Raw genomic sequence first — 15130 nt, 5'->3', positions numbered from 1 at the left:
TCGAAAGATGTGACCCATTTGGTCAGTGAGTCAGTTTAAAACGTCAACAAGTTTTCATCTCACTGTCTCATCAAAGAAAGAGGATGCTGAGAAAAAAATCGGGAATGTCATTGACCCATCTATATATAGCTGGGAGATGTTACTACGGATCACTGGTCAAATCTATCGTCTTCTCTCAAATCTTAAGAAGAAAGACGCATCGCGGAAATCATGGAATCTCCAGCCTCTAAATGCCTTGCACTTGAACTTGAACCTTATCTGAAACTACTCGATGGCATATAACCGCTTTGAACGGCAGCTGAAAAATGTTTGAGGGGTGAGACCGTTAGGGGTCAGAAGAAAACTCACTTTGAAACACAACTAATAAACGCATCAACACAAGGTCTTAGGTGAGCAAATTTTCATACAATTGATGAGAGTAGCGCATTTTAACGACATAACATTCGATCAAATAACGCTTAAAGTACCATTGTTTTGTTATTTTTGGAGAACAGAAAGTTTGAAATCAATTGGGGAAGTACACGGAGCGATAAAGATATGTTTTGAGAAAAGAGTGGAAGGTCTTGTGGTCGTTGATATATTTGATGGCCATGGGCAAAACGAGACAAGACAACTGGCGACAAATCGGCCTTAGACGTCTTTCTATTCTTTGTAAACAAATTGAGTATGCATACAATTTGTCGACTTCAATTTATGTTTGCAAACTCCACTAAAAGATCGCTGTAACGCATTTTGGCTGGAAGCTGCGATAAGACTTACTACTGAATCATTGAAATGCTTGTCAATGTTGTTTATTGTCTTGTACAGTACCTACCAGAATTTTGGAAGCGCTCGAGAGAAAATTATGTAAAAAGTCGAATATCGCGGTGTTCCCAAAAATCGGGTTTTTGACGGAGGGCATTGAATGTTTTTTAGTATAGCTATAATAGTTGGCTACTTCTGGAATTGTTTTCGAATTTTTATAACTAAGGGAAGGGCAGCCAAAAATGGATGTACAGTATCCTACAAAAAAATCCGAACGGCGATTTTTTTGTTTTGAGCCACCTATCCATATATCGGGAAACTGTGTTTGGCTTTTTTACATAAAATCAAAAAAAAACTAATTGTATTCCTAGAAAATAAAAAATGTTATCTGGCATAATTTGTTCCAGACCTAAAAAAAACATTGGGCCATTCCCATTCCATGGTATTTTTTTTATTTTTTTTGTCGCGGTACCTCACCGATTATGATGAAAAAAAAATACTGTGTTGAAAGTCATGGTTGTACATAATACTGTGAAAATTTAAAATTTTTTGGATCAGTGGTTGAGCGTGTTGTTCCAAATTTCCGGTTTTTTACGGAAGCGCAATGCGGAATTTTTACTAAAACATAAATAAAACAGCGGCAGATTGAGTAATTGAGATCGGACAAAAACAAAAAAAAATATTTAAAAAAATTAAATTTTTTGGTTTTCGTCTTCGTCGAGTTGGATTAGTCATAGTAAGGTTACGCAATCTTCATTTAAAGAAGAAAACTTTAATGGCTAATATTGCCATTCTCGAACGGCGAAGCGGGTCGCGACTTACGCCATTCGATAGCCCGTCTTCATTTAAACTTATCATGGATAAAATTTTCCTCCTTCCAATCTTGGTGTTTTAGTTTTATGAATAATACCCGAAGGGTTTTTAATCACTCACGTTTTTATTTTTTGCTGGCATGGGTGGGTTTAGTACTCGATTGCACACTAGATGGCTATAGTTTTGGCGATTGTCACTAGATGGTAATCAAGCGAAAATACAAAAATTAATTTTAATTGTTGAAGGATACGTGTAAGTGCAAAAAGCGCCACTTCGATTTCGAAAAGATGATTAGTCTGCATAGAGAACTACGCATGGATTTCAATTGCGCCATTAGTCAGGCAATTAAAATTTTTTGTCATTTGGCATTAAGAAACAACATGACCATTGTTTTTTATGAATGAATCTAGTTTTTAATGAAAAAAAAATCGCAAACATCCCTTCGGGTGCCTTGCTAACGCAGGTAATTGACAATTTAATTTGTTCGATAACCCTATCTTTTAACACAGGGGACATCGCACCTTACACTTCTCCCAGAGGAAGCGCGCGCATCGTTTACAGCTACCCTAGGTGTAGAAATAAGGATATCGAACAAATATAAATAATTGAAGATAAAGTCGGCAAAAAATCGTTTACTGTATTCACTAAATCCGAACAATTAAACTGAATTCGACATTATTATCGACTTATCCACTCTCTGTTACAATGTGCTTTTATCATTTCAATTTGTTTTTATTAAGACACTTTTAGCACCAGCGAAGTTTTTTACCGAAGTTATAATTATAATTCATGATGGAATTAATATTTTTAAGGGGGTTTAACATAATAACTTTTTTAAATTTCATTAATTTATTAAAATTAAATTAATGGAAAAATGCTATTTGGAATTCGTTTGGGTTGACCCCTTTTCTTTAATGTCGCGTCGTTTTCTCGTTCGTCGACTAGAATCCATTGACTGTCCTGGAGGGAAGAATCAAAAGTCCCATCCCTGTGTCCCTGGTCCCTAATTAAAGGAAAGAAGCATGAACTGAATATTTCAAACGTACCAAATTCAAGAGTTGTGCTGAATTGTTCTCCAACATAAATTACATGAAAAGGAAAATGATAATAAAATACACAAGCTTTAGGTTTTCTAAACATTGAATTAAATCTCTAGCGATCTATAATTCCATTATTTCATCCAATCCATAGGACTTAACTTGTATGTTTACTTTTTTCCTTTCACTAGTTTCAGGATTGAAATCAAAATGCACAACCCGGATTTTGTTTCAATTCGTTTCGCTCACGGCAGAGATCTACTACTCTACTCGCGGACTGCGCGGATTTTTTTATTCAAAGATTTCACTTTCAAACTGCGACCTTCGCCATCTAGCAATCAGGGGTACCCCTGTAGCAATAGTAAATAAATACGTGATTCCGTTGTAGTTGGCGCCACAAGTTCAAGTGTAGGAATCTTAAAAATGTAATTCCCTTGTTTTAAACTGGTGTATGCCGTCTGGCCTCCGCCGTAGCGATGGCGTACCGACTCAAAACATTAATCTGGCAGCGTCGCATTTAACATTTCTTTCATTTCGTGTGCAGCTTCAGCTTGCAATTCTTTCCATTTTCCTGGCAAGTTGGTCTACGGATTACACTAACATCCTTTCGCCATGGTAAGCATTTTCATTTGACTAAATCTTTGACATCGTTAGTTTTGAATAGTTATAAAGTAATGCAGGTTGTTGTACGGTATTTTTCTCTACTTTTGTCCTACGATTTGTTGGTATAGTAAATAATATTCTCTTTGTTTTTAATGTGTTATGTTACTTGAAGTCGCTGGTACTCCCTGAGAAGTTTCAACACATTTTGCGTATTCTCAACACCAATATCGATGGTAAAATCAAGATCATGTTTGCCGTCACCTCAATTAAAGGTGTTGGTAGACGTTACGCCAATGTCGTTCTCAAGAAAGCCGACATCGACTTGACTAAACGTGCCGGTGAACTGTCAGAGGAAGAGGTATATTTAATTATCCAATTAAGAATTTACAGGCGTTTAAAGTATTACCAACTTACATTCAGGTCGAGAAATTGATCACAATTATGGCCAACCCTAGACAGTACAAGATCCCTGATTGGTTCCTTAACAGGCAAAAGGACATCAAGGATGGCAAATTCTCTCAGGTAACTTGCCCATTTGTGCTTTGCATTTGGATTGTGTATCATTGTTTTTTCTTAGGTCACTTCCAACATGCTTGAGAACAAGCTTCGTGAGGACCTTGAAAGATTGAAGAAGATTCGCGCTCACCGTGGTCTACGTCATTACTGGGGGTATACTTTTTTCATTATTTTATCATTCATATTTCATTGTTTTGACAAAACATTATGCATTTTAGCCTCCGAGTTCGTGGTCAACATACGAAAACTACTGGTCGTCGTGGACGCACAGTTGGTGTCTCGAAAAAGAAGTAAACAAAATCTGTATTCGAGTACATTTCTGTGGAATCTTGTTAACAGGAAATACATTTCATGGAATTCAAATTTTATATTAATTTATTTAGCTTTTAATATTAAGTGAACATTAAAATTGAATATATCATGAACTATGAGATTGATCAATAAATTCCAAGTAACTTGAAGGGATTTTTCCTGCTTGGTGTCCTCTTTCCGCTTGTACATAATCTGGGTCATTGGGAATAGTGCTTACAACATCAATAACCTAATATTAAAAATGATAATATTATATTATATTCGAATTTAACGTAATTCATAAATACCTCTCCCGCAATAAGTGATAACTCGGTAATATCTTGACTGTCGTAATCACAGATAACGCGAGCTTTCCTACGTTCAGATAATCCAGGTGTACTAGGATTATTAAATGTGATATCAGAGGTGCTAACTTGCAAGCTAAGAGCACCCAATTCTTTTTGTAATTGTTGAAGAGTTGCACTGCAGGCTAGAAAATAACGTGCTTGGGCGGCTGCAAAATCCTGGATGGATCAATGTCGTAAATACAGTATTTTAAAATTATTACACATTTTCTCCTACTTGTAGATGTTTACAGTGAGAAGTATGAGCAGGTCCAATTCCCTCAAGTAACAGCCTAGTTACCTCAGACTGACGGTCAAATTCTATCTGGGCAAAATTTACCTCTTGTTCAGCCTAGGTGATACATTTTTCATAAAAACATGTTTAAGATATTATTAAATTTTAGTACCATTTGTCGACTAGACTGTGTCTTTGATTTTCGAAGGCGATTTTTTGCAGCATCCAAATCCAGGCGCTTAGATTCAAGTAACTTTCTTTCTCTTAATATTGACTATCAGAAAGATGTTTAATAAACTCCTGGTTCAACACAATACCAGTGGACCTTTAAACTTACTTTCAAATCACTTTCCATAAACTTTTTCAAAGGATCAACAAAGGCTTGAGTTGCAGAAGTAGCAAAATCACGTTCAAGAGCACCCAGTTTCTGCTGACAAAGTCCAACTTTCAGCAGAGTACTACCTACAATATTTACAATATATATCAATAAAATGGGAAAATAATTAAATGTGTTGAAATCTAACCATATAAAGTCCCAGGCCCTAGATCATTGCCAGCCTCAACCATGTCTACTCCTAAATAATCCAAATTGGACAGACGTGCTAATCTTCTTCTTTCAATTTTATCCATTAAAAAGTCTTCTACTCTATTCCCTAGAATTCAAATTAATTGTGCGAATGTTTAAAAAAAAAGGGAAATTAAAAGAAAATAAAGACTTTGGAATATTCATACCTGGGTTAGGCGTGAGCACAGAATCAACATCCCTAACTAATTTCTCAGTCCATGACTTTGTTAAATCACATCTTTGAGAAAGATTTTCAAAGTGAGCATCTAACTCAGTCTTTTCAGATGTACCTAACTTTTCTTCAGTAAACTGAAAAGTACATAAACAAAACCAGGCATAATGTTACATAACCTATTAACAGTCTTAAAGTGACAGAAAAATACCTGAACCGCTCGTGTAAACAAAGTTCCAGCATCTCCTACAAGTTTTTTAACATTGAATTCCATTGTAGTTTTTTTTTTTCTTAGTAACAAAAACTGAACTATAGATATTCGTTGTACTTCGATTGTCACTCAGTTTCTCAAACGCGCTACTTTATGCCGTTTGAGAATATCAGAATAATATTTCACTGGCTTGCAAGTTGCAACAAGTGGTTTTCAACTTTTCACTTTTCAGTGTTTGCGTGCTGATTTGCCGAAGTCCTCCTCAAATTTAGGACACCTAGCGGTTTCAAGAATCGTGTTATAAGTTATAACTACAATGCTGGCTACTAGCTACTAGGTCTTAATAACAGAGTTACGCGGTTACTTTTTCAATTCGACATGTCACTCTATTTGCATTATGATGTTTTGAGTTTAATTGAATTTTGAAAATCCAATTTGCTTCATTCAAATGGCAATTTATTTATTTTAAAACCAAAGGGTAAGAAACGGGAAAATTCGCTTTCCCGTACAATATTTCATTGATTTACCTGTAGGAACAAACGAAAGAGCTTAAATAAAAGCGAAATCTTGGACAATCAGAAAAAGCCATATACCTTTATAATCTCTAGTTGAAAAAATCTGGTGGTTTTTCTTTTCTATATGACTTGTCCTATGCGTAATCAGCTCTGGTAATCGCGTATTATTTATAAAAAGTTGAAAACATACGTTCGAACAAACACTGCCAGTTAATAATGAAATGGATATAGCTGTGAGTGTTTTTTTTTTCAATTATTACTCTTTAAATTTCAATCAGAAACCAGATTTTAAAAAGTAAAATATGCAATAGAGAATATTCACTAATTGATTCAAATTCAATTTTATTTTATTTGATAGAAAATTACAAAAAAATATACAAAATCTTTATATAGTACGCAAATCGTTTGCTAACGCCAGAGCATCACGATTGTATCCCTAGTCTTTTTCTTTTCTTATTTGCGTGACGGTCGGCAGTTACGATTACTACCTGGTACCTACCATGACGAGCATGAGATTTGTAATTCCCGCTCTAAAATTTACAGAAATGCAATTTTAATCGACAAAATTTGATTTACTTAATTAGTTTCAATAAAATATAATTTTTTTTTAATATTTATAAACATGTTTATAAATGTTTAACTTCGAAGAAGGAAAAAGTTTTGCAATTGTTAAAACTCGTTTCGGTTACCTACTGTTTACTCAACTTCCCTGCGAAACTTGCGACGTTTGCCACCAGACGTCCTGCTCATAGGAAAATAGCTTCGTTCAGTTCCATTCTTTTGCTTGTCCTCGTTTCGAGCTAAGGCCTTCCTTGTGGCGACTTGCATTTATCTGTTAACATCCGTTCAGAAACTTCATCGAAATGGCTGATCAAAGCAGAGACGAATTGGCTTGTGTCTACGCTGCTCTCGTTCTTTTGGACGATGATGTAGCCATCACGGTAAATATATTTTTTCACACTGTTAATTATCCTTGTACCGGAACATGTCAAGATGGTTGAGGTGACTGGGCTGTTCTGTATCGGAGTTCTGCACATGTTGGTAACTTCAATTTTTATTAAACTGTAGGCTGAAAAGATCCAAACGATCTTGAAAGCTGCCGATGTTAAGGTAGAACCATACTGGCCTGGTTTGTTCGCTAAGGCTTTGGATGGTCTTAACCTTAAGAGCATGATCACCAACGTCGGCTCAGGAGTTGGTGCCGCCCCAGCAGCTGGAGCTGCTGCCGCAGGTAATACTAGTTTGATATCACGCTGTCAATAGATGTTAATTTTAAAATGATGATAAACGGATGGTTCGCTAAATAATCGTATGAAATTACTGTGATTTCAAAACTCCTTGCAGTCTGAAGCCTCTTCATCATATATCTTATTTGTGCTTGTTAATGTGGTACTGTAACAAATATGTTTATTTCATAGCCCCTGCTGCTGCCGCCCCAGCAGCCAAAGAGGAAAAGAAGGAGGAGAAGAAGAAGGAAGAGTCCGAAGAGGAGGATGATGACATGGGCTTTGGTATGTTACTTACAATCTCTAAAAATTTGCACACCAATCTAACCATTTTTTTTTTCATTGTAGGTTTGTTTGACTAAAGGGAATTCAATCCACTTCTGTTTTGTGTCAAGTCATGGGCCAATTTTGTGTCTTGTGCAAATACATCAGGAGTTCCATAAATCTGTCTTGCTTCGTTGTATGGTTTCTATCCAAAATGGTCTGTTCTTACCTTAATATCGAACTAATGGCAGTTAGACGATTTTCTATGACTGGATCATGGATTAGGGTATTTTAGTTGATCAGTCATACCATTAACTCTTGGGTTGAACGAAGCGTCTTCATTAGTTTTACACGTTTCTTGCCGTCTTATTAACTGATATGCAAATTGTAGACTGATTGTAAACATGAGTTTAGATAGAAATGTCGGTAGTCTCATTTGGATTCGAGGAAAGTTGTCCATGCTGATCAAACTGAAAAAGAATATTGTTTTTCCAGCTGCATGTGGTTCTGATGTTCATTCAAAGTCGATAATTTCGAATATATTTCATGTCTTGGATTAGAGCAAAAACCACAGATAAAGTAAGATCGTAACATAAAGCTTTATAGTTTTTAATATGCAAAAATTTGTAGACATGTTTTAACAAACGACGCTAAAAATTCGTTACAGTCTAGACAACACCGGGTTTTGCATGGAACGTGTCAACGTGACAAAGTTACTTGTCACAAGTCTCAGACGGCCATCAGAGTTGTAAAGGAACTAGTCGGTGAGGGTGATGGTAGCACCCTATCTGACGATAATATTAGAGAAGAAAGTTTTGGATGATTCTGGAACTGATTTGCATTGACACTTTCATGGTTATTTCATTTAAACAAAGCCGGGACAGGACGTCAACCAGTAAACAAACAATCCCTGTGAGCTCAATAAGAACCAAACAAAAGGAAGATTAGAAACGTTACTTCTTCACGTTCACACAAGTTCTTCATTACGATTAGCATTTCGGGTTGTGGCGAGTTGCGAAAGGGATTAAATCCGACAGAATTCAGTACACTGGAGACAGAAAGGTGCGATGCCTGCAAAACTTACACATTTTTTAAAAAAACAAACCTGAATTACGACGATGAAGGCAGTAATATAAAAATGTCACCTATATATATTATTGCCTTCAAGATATAACGGATATTACAAACCGCGTGCGTCGATGAAGAAGGTATAGCAACACCAGCCAATTTGAGGAAATGTTATTTTGTTTCATCTCGTATTAATACAGGCAATCGTAAAGCGCTCGAACTCGGCAACGACAGGCCTTCACGGACAAGTCAAAGATTCCCAGCGGCCAAAGCCAAAGTTTGAAATTGGTTACCATATACATTCTCAGTGTGTATTCCAATGAAACGTGCCGCGCGCAGCAAGGGAGCGGAATATTGCTTTAGATTTATGTAAAATCCAAATAATGTCGCCTCACTAAATAGTTTCTAAGGTACAAGTAGAACCTATCAGTAAAATAAGCAGTTGCTTCAAATGGACTGATGGTTGTTTTAAGGGGACTTTGGTCGCCTGATTTGAACCATGAATTTGCAGATCATGTTCCTGTTGTAAGTAGCGTGATGGAGATTAAGTCAGGTACGGTATTGGAAGCATGGCCAAAGTTTGGGGTATTAGTTATGTATAATGTTATTAATGAAAAATGTTATGAAGGCGGAAAATTGTCAGCTTTTTACATTAGTTACGGTCGTGATACGGAATTATTGAAAACACAATTTGTCACGTGTTGCTGGTGTGTGTTTTTAATATGCGTTCATGACATGTTACGGCTAGGAAAGTAGGAATACAGGTGAATGGATACACACTCAAGCTTACAGCAGTTAGAGTGAGTTTCCCTTCGAGTCAAGTCGCGCTCGTTAATAAGGTGCCAGTGAAACTGTAATTGTAATTCAACCGTCGTTCTACGGAGGATATCAGAATGAGCAACGAACACTCCGATCTTAAATTTTCTCGATCTTCTTCAAGCCTCGATCATAATAACGTCTTGCTGATGAATCAGGGATCATTAGTCGCCGCAAATGAAGATCATTCAGCTGACGTTGTGGCTTCACCAGTCCATCCAATAATGGATCCCAACGAGAATCCGACTGATAACTCGATGACAGCAACAGCGTAAGAGAAACACATTTGACATCATTTTCTTCGGCAATTTTTCAGAACGTCTGTAGTATAAAAATATGTGTGTGCTTAAATTGGAATTTTACAGATTGGTGCTTGGTTTGGGATCAGCTGTGCTCTTTCTTTTGTTAGTGGTCTACGTCGTTGTGAAAGTTCATTTTTGTAAAAAACAAACATCGAAGAAAAAAATGTCAACTCCAAGCCACGAGACAATAATAAAGAGTTCACCTCTTCCAACTGTTTCATCTATTATTCAAAATCAAAATACATTTTCCTTAAACAATGACTCGACTTCACATTCAGTTGACAATGCAAATCAGCAATCAGGACTGGATGTATGTTTACTGTGATTTTCTGTTTTAAATTCCTATAAAATAATTGTTTTTACCATCTCCACAGATCTATCGGATTCACTCGTTAGGGTTCAGTAGCCAATCTCCTCCTGAACCAACGCTAACGGATAATGCGACTCAGGCTCGTTTGACCGGAGCTAGATTTTTGCCGGGAAATTAACCAACGACAATATAAACGAACGTTTCAAGATTATGATGACAACAATTAAACATGCATTTTTAGTAAACGCTGTGTAAATAGTTACAATTTATTTCCGTGTCGGTAAAAATGGTTTACTAATCTACTTCTAGTGCTAAGTACTATGTTAAAGGGTTTGAAAGAAACGTTATATTTAAACATATGAGTACGGCTAAATTTTGTAATCTTATCTTATCATTCTTAGAAGCAAAAAATAGTTATTTTTCCATTAATTAATAGAAGTAGTTTTAAAACCTTAGTAAACATTGCTAACGTTTCTAGTGTCCACTTCACATTCATTCATTATTCATAAACGGATTGGGGAAAAACACGCGACTCAAATTTTTTTTTTGTCGTTTTACAGGATGTAAGCCAACATAATTTTCTCACACAAGGAAAAATTTACAAAATTTTGAATAAAATACTACCGTGAGTTTCCTCATAATGTAATAGCTAAAACCTCATGAAACGCCTATTATTATTGAGGCCTTTCAGGTTTGATCCACTACTGCGCAATCGGATTCTGCAGAAGTTAATTTATACATTAGTCAAAATGTTTATTTACATAACAATCATAACGTTTTCACTTTTTTGAGAAAATCTGTTCAAGTTATCAGGTGACAAATGATGGTTCGTGAAATGTGTAGGAAGGAAAAATGAGACCGGTGCGCTCATTACGTAATCCATAATATCGTGATCTATAGTTTTAACAGATTGTAATTCACTGAATTTCACAACAAAGACAAAGGAAAGACAAGGGCGACATAAATGATAATGAATATTCAACGACAGCAACGGCTTACATAATAATTAACTGAGCTTACGGTCGATTACAGTTTTCCGTATTCTTTGGGCATATATATAATTTTTTTACTAAGAATAAAAAGCCCGACGGCTTTTTCCCGTTTGAATGGTGTTATTTGCTTAGTATTTAATTTTGACAAATGCAATTTAAACGGGAGAGGAAAACCAAAATTTTAATTAACTTCAGATGAGGTTACGTTCAGTTCTGACTACAGACTTTGGCACTCGCTAGCACGATGTTTGTTTTTTGTTTAAGCAACGGTGTTTCATGTAGGGAAACCGATTGCCTTCCACACTAGTTTCTTTAACCGAAAAACGATGTGCGTATCGCTCATAAAGGATGTATAGTCTGAAAAAATACATTTTTTACTGCTAAAATTTGACTAAAGAAGAATAAAACAGAAATTTTTAACTTGAGCAAATTTTATTGAAGTACTGTGCTTATAAAATTCTCAAGAAATTGAAGAATCTTAGACGAAGAATATTCTGTTACATTTCATTTTCACAATGTCAAGTGCTGTTATGGAACTGTTGTATATAGTCCATTATTGCAGTATAACGACCCAACAAGTATCGAGTGTAATCATCCTGAAAAAAAAATTTAATATCAAATTAATCTTAATAGTTGTTTTTATCTTTTTTTGTGTTTTTTTTTTTTTTTTTTGTTTGTTTGTTTATTCAAAATTATGAGAGAACTAACCAAATCGGCATCAACTTCTTCAAAGAGCTTCAAAGACTTTTCATTTCCAGATTTAGACTTGAGCCATCGACGGGAAATACCTACGTCAAACAACGCATAAATTAAAATACGGGAGTAAATTAAATTAGTATTAAGATTAAGCACGAAAAATCAATGACTCACCAGTAAATGCAGGATGTCTTTCCAAAACAAAAGATGACTGGAAAGAACCCAAGTTGGACAGTTTTTTCAGGTTTCTCCGGGGTAATAGCGCTAACATCGAATTTCCGCCTGGTGCAAAGGCCTGCCGAGAAAACATATAAATATTCAAAATGATACATGATGAAGAAAAGCATGTCAAAATGGAACCTTGTGATAAACTAAACATCTCGATATATCGATAATATAACGGTTCAATCTGGCAGCTTCCTCCAACGAATCTTGATGAAATTCTCCCAATTCGGGAAGTGGAGACATAGCGATCAGTTGATTTCGCCCTAATTCACCGTACCTTTATTTCAAGAAATTCCAGTTAATAAATATCTTTATTAGCTTGAAAAATAAAAGAATTAATTACTTGCACATAAGTTTGCATACAAGTGAAACGGTCACTGGAGCCGGTGAAAACAAGGCCATATAAACGGCAATAGGTTGACAGAAGGTCCGGAATGGCAATTTAAACTCCGATTCCAGATCAATAAGCTGCGCATCAGATTTGTTAGATGATGTTATTTTAACTGGACTTCAAAAAGTAGCTTACCCATAAATGAAACAAAAGGGAATTTAAGACAAGTGAAGAATCGGAGGAAGACGTTAAGGCCGTATTGAAAAGACGTTCGGTAAAACGTATAACTTCGTTGATGACGTAGGTACCTTCCACTAACTTCAAAATCTCATCTAAAGTATCGGATATTTGTTAGCAGGTGGTTAAATAAAAAAGCTAATACATGAACTACCTGGTGAAACTGTTTTTTCCGATTTCTGGAATAATAATTTGGCTTTTTTAACAGACCCAAATTGTTGAAGTAGCTACAAAAAAATGTCTTTAAGTTTCATTTCAATGCATGAGCTGTAAAAGAAACAACAGTTACATACCAAATTATGAATGAGCTTTCGACATACATCGATGATTTTTAATCGATGTGATGTATCACAGGAGTGAAACAAACCCTCCAAAACTTGCAAGAAATTTCCATAAAGATCTGAATTAGGAAAAAAATTTCAATCTTACTGCAAATATTCGAATTAACTTAATGATTAAAACAAACCAGGGTATGAGAGAAAAGGAATTTGCGCCAAAAGTTGAAAAATTTGATCACGGAATTGAATTCCATCCCAAGTTTGGAGATATAACGATAGGAATTTATAAACGACCTTAAAGAAAAAGAATTTCACATAATTTCTTAAAGTTTAAGGAAAAGAGAATTAATGATACCATGAGATTCCGTCCAGTATTTTGTTGGAACTCTAAGATTCTCTGTAAAAGTAGCGTCTTTCCTTCTCTGCCGTGAACCTGTGGTCTTTCCATGAACTCTTCATTTTGATGACACCATCAAATAATTAAATTGAATAATAATACTGAAAACATCATGCGCAATTCAACAAACCGTGATACAGAACATTATAAAGCCACTGAGATAACAGCGCTTCCATGCGCGGCGTGAAATGAAAAGACAGGACATAGTGATATTCTTTCTTGCCCAGTAGTGATCCTACATGATTCGGTAGTTCAACTGAAGTTATTTGACTCAGCAGGTCATCAAATCTGTATATTAAATTATTAGAACATGAGTGAATAATTTTAAAGTTATTTGGAAAAATTTTAATTACGATTGTAATCGAGACAAGGGCACCATTTTTCGAAAGTCGACTTCAAAAGAGGATTTCAGATTGAAGTGCTGAACTCGTGGAATGATGTCTAATCTCATATTTTTGTTCGTCTATTTTTAAATGGTCGGAATTAGAGACTAATTTCATGAAGGGAGCGTAGTGAAAAAAAAAATTGTACCCTTTGTTTTCCAGTTTCGATGGAGAAAGTAACTTGATTGGGTATTTCATTGCGTTCCTTGATGCTTTCTGAAAGCGCGAACAGACCGTTCCGTATCGAAAATGGGGCTTGAGGAAACGAGATGGCATCGCTTTGATGAGGGATAGTCTGTGGAACCAAATCAGGGCGAAGGGATTTCACACGACTCAAAAGACCAGCTGCATTAATAAATTAATTGGTTTTCAAGGCTGAATTATGAACATGTGCTGTAAAAAAATCAGTTACCTAGTGGCTTTGTAAGGCCCACAATATTAACGCTCTTGGTAATTTTTTCCACTTGAAATTTGTACATGTTGGGTGTTGCAATCATGTAGAGTAGGTGGCAAACTGATGCTTGCTGAATAGAAGTTAAATATTGAATGTTTAATTAATAATGTAAATTAGATCAAGTGTAAATGAGTATTACATATTTGGCAGTGTAGATCAGCTGTATTAAAGGAGTTAACATATTTTCAAGTCCGACTAGAGAGTCAACAATACCATATTGAACAACTGCTGTCAACCACTTGATTCGCTGCAAAATCGCATTAGGACTCCTCTTTTTAGAATTGCTTGTCAGAATCCATTTTGCCACTTTCATAGCATTTTCAGATTTTAAAGGGCCACTTGGCACCAAATCTTTCATCTTGACAGCAGATGTTGATAGAACTGATAATATTATAGGTTAGAAGTGTCAAACATACAAAAGGAAAGGTAGAAAGTAACATTACGTGTTTTAATAATTTCCTCTTCAGTCATTTTCATGCCATCACTGGACTTATTTTCCGTTCTCTGGTCATCGTCACTCTCAGCCTCAGCCATCTTGTTGAACGTTTGAATATTTTGAGTCTAATCAAAACAAACGCATACTACAAACGCCTGTTTTCAATACTACCTTATGGGCACTAATCACACTATTTTTCGTACTTGGGCTGTCTGGTGTGTGAACCAAGCAGAAAACGGTAGCAGGAGAGCAGCAGGAAAGACAGCCGTTTCCCGGGTTTCTCAGAGCCTCGGTGTTGCCGGATATTCAAATTTCCTTCTCTCTCTGCCACACCAAGCTCCGACAAGGCGACAACAGAGGACAGAGCCAGTGGGCCAGACACCAGGCCAGAGCTATAGAAATAGAATATGTAGATAGCTCTGTCGACAATCTGTAAATTGTGACAATTGTAAGTTGTAAACTTGTAACTCAATCGGCTCAACCACCAGTTGATAATATTTCAAATACCTACTTGTCGAATTTATTCAAAAATGTTAAATTCTGCCGATTAAGGAAAGCGGTAAATTTCGAAGCAGAGCTAGGATATAGTACCCGATAGTATCTGGGTTCTATAGCTCTGGTCCAAAGCGTCTTTTCGGATTTTTTTGCATTTAATTATGTAAGATTTTT

At 35.9% G+C, this 15130-nt stretch overlaps 5 protein-coding genes across 5 annotated transcripts; 3 read left to right on the top strand and 2 right to left on the bottom strand.

The window, feature by feature from the left end:
• Nucleotides 1-3057: 3057 nt before the first annotated feature.
• On the top strand, nucleotides 3058-4076 carry LOC124201207 (40S ribosomal protein S18). The gene is made up of 5 exons (XM_046597710.1): nucleotides 3058-3209; nucleotides 3370-3555; nucleotides 3618-3719; nucleotides 3775-3866; nucleotides 3932-4076. The coding sequence occupies exons 1-5, from the start codon at nucleotides 3207-3209 to the stop codon at nucleotides 4005-4007; spliced, it is 459 nt and encodes a 152-aa protein (XP_046453666.1). The 5' UTR covers nucleotides 3058-3206; the 3' UTR covers nucleotides 4008-4076.
• Nucleotides 4071-5674, bottom strand: LOC124201205 (endophilin-B1-like). Its single transcript, XM_046597707.1, has 8 exons — nucleotides 5532-5674; nucleotides 5316-5457; nucleotides 5108-5236; nucleotides 4921-5045; nucleotides 4756-4857; nucleotides 4587-4700; nucleotides 4313-4528; nucleotides 4071-4254 (listed from the first exon to the last, which is right to left on the bottom strand). The coding sequence occupies exons 1-8, from the start codon at nucleotides 5592-5594 to the stop codon at nucleotides 4132-4134; spliced, it is 1014 nt and encodes a 337-aa protein (XP_046453663.1). The 5' UTR covers nucleotides 5595-5674; the 3' UTR covers nucleotides 4071-4131.
• A 352-nt stretch (nucleotides 5675-6026) lies between these two features.
• Nucleotides 6027-7716, top strand: LOC124201208 (60S acidic ribosomal protein P1-like). The gene is made up of 4 exons (XM_046597711.1): nucleotides 6027-6987; nucleotides 7115-7277; nucleotides 7465-7557; nucleotides 7621-7716. The coding sequence occupies exons 1-4, from the start codon at nucleotides 6910-6912 to the stop codon at nucleotides 7632-7634; spliced, it is 348 nt and encodes a 115-aa protein (XP_046453667.1). The 5' UTR covers nucleotides 6027-6909; the 3' UTR covers nucleotides 7635-7716.
• A 1661-nt stretch (nucleotides 7717-9377) lies between these two features.
• LOC124201206 lies at nucleotides 9378-10557 on the top strand. The gene is made up of 3 exons (XM_046597709.1): nucleotides 9378-9691; nucleotides 9786-10032; nucleotides 10097-10557. The coding sequence occupies exons 1-3, from the start codon at nucleotides 9498-9500 to the stop codon at nucleotides 10208-10210; spliced, it is 555 nt and encodes a 184-aa protein (XP_046453665.1). The 5' UTR covers nucleotides 9378-9497; the 3' UTR covers nucleotides 10211-10557.
• Nucleotides 10558-11437: 880 nt separating this feature from the next.
• On the bottom strand, nucleotides 11438-14761 carry LOC124201204 (centromere protein I-like). The gene is made up of 17 exons (XM_046597706.1): nucleotides 14633-14761; nucleotides 14469-14559; nucleotides 14165-14406; nucleotides 13984-14095; nucleotides 13720-13916; nucleotides 13542-13651; nucleotides 13319-13476; nucleotides 13147-13244; nucleotides 12980-13085; nucleotides 12807-12913; nucleotides 12668-12740; nucleotides 12472-12608; nucleotides 12289-12413; nucleotides 12081-12222; nucleotides 11895-12015; nucleotides 11733-11812; nucleotides 11438-11620 (listed from the first exon to the last, which is right to left on the bottom strand). Exons 2-17 carry the CDS (start codon nucleotides 14557-14559, stop codon nucleotides 11543-11545), a joined length of 1977 nt encoding a protein of 658 aa, XP_046453662.1. The 5' UTR covers nucleotides 14633-14761; the 3' UTR covers nucleotides 11438-11542.
• Between the last annotated feature and the right edge of the window lie 369 nt (nucleotides 14762-15130).

The sequence above is a fragment of the Daphnia pulex genome, chromosome 8 (assembly GCF_021134715.1).
Source record: "Daphnia pulex isolate KAP4 chromosome 8, ASM2113471v1".
NCBI classification, from domain to species: Eukaryota; Metazoa; Arthropoda; class Branchiopoda; order Diplostraca; family Daphniidae; genus Daphnia; species Daphnia pulex.
Note: the sequence above shows the minus strand (reverse complement) of the source record. Positions and strands in the feature narration are given on the sequence as shown.

Bases quoted from the DNA above. Each gene is read 5' to 3' on its own strand.
- LOC124201207 (XM_046597710.1), top strand. The intron at 3,556-3,617 runs GTATATTTAATT...ACTTACATTCAG, and splicing joins GTGAACTGTCAGAGGAAGAG to GTCGAGAAATTGATCACAAT. The intron at 3,867-3,931 runs GTATACTTTTTT...TATGCATTTTAG, and splicing joins GGTCTACGTCATTACTGGGG to CCTCCGAGTTCGTGGTCAAC.
- LOC124201205 (XM_046597707.1), bottom strand. From the start codon at position 5,594: ATGGAATTCAATGTTAAAAAACTTGTAGGAGATGCTGGAACTTTGTTT. The intron at 5,458-5,531 runs GTATTTTTCTGT...TGTACTTTTCAG, and splicing joins TGTTTACACGAGCGGTTCAG to TTTACTGAAGAAAAGTTAGG. The intron at 5,237-5,315 runs GTATGAATATTC...TTTGAATTCTAG, and splicing joins TGTGCTCACGCCTAACCCAG to GGAATAGAGTAGAAGACTTT.
- LOC124201208 (XM_046597711.1), top strand. From the start codon at position 6,910: ATGGCTGATCAAAGCAGAGACGAATTGGCTTGTGTCTACGCTGCTCTC. The intron at 6,988-7,114 runs GTAAATATATTT...ATTAAACTGTAG, and splicing joins ACGATGATGTAGCCATCACG to GCTGAAAAGATCCAAACGAT. The intron at 7,278-7,464 runs GTAATACTAGTT...TTTATTTCATAG, and splicing joins AGCTGGAGCTGCTGCCGCAG to CCCCTGCTGCTGCCGCCCCA.
- LOC124201206 (XM_046597709.1), top strand. From the start codon at position 9,498: ATGAGCAACGAACACTCCGATCTTAAATTTTCTCGATCTTCTTCAAGC. The intron at 9,692-9,785 runs GTAAGAGAAACA...GGAATTTTACAG, and splicing joins AACTCGATGACAGCAACAGC to ATTGGTGCTTGGTTTGGGAT. The intron at 10,033-10,096 runs GTATGTTTACTG...CCATCTCCACAG, and splicing joins ATCAGCAATCAGGACTGGAT to ATCTATCGGATTCACTCGTT.
- LOC124201204 (XM_046597706.1), bottom strand. From the start codon at position 14,559: ATGGCTGAGGCTGAGAGTGACGATGACCAGAGAACGGAAAATAAGTCC. The intron at 14,096-14,164 runs GTAATACTCATT...ACTTCTATTCAG, and splicing joins TGATCTACACTGCCAAATAT to CAAGCATCAGTTTGCCACCT. The intron at 12,016-12,080 runs GTTCCATTTTGA...TTTTCTCGGCAG, and splicing joins GATGTTTAGTTTATCACAAG to GCCTTTGCACCAGGCGGAAA.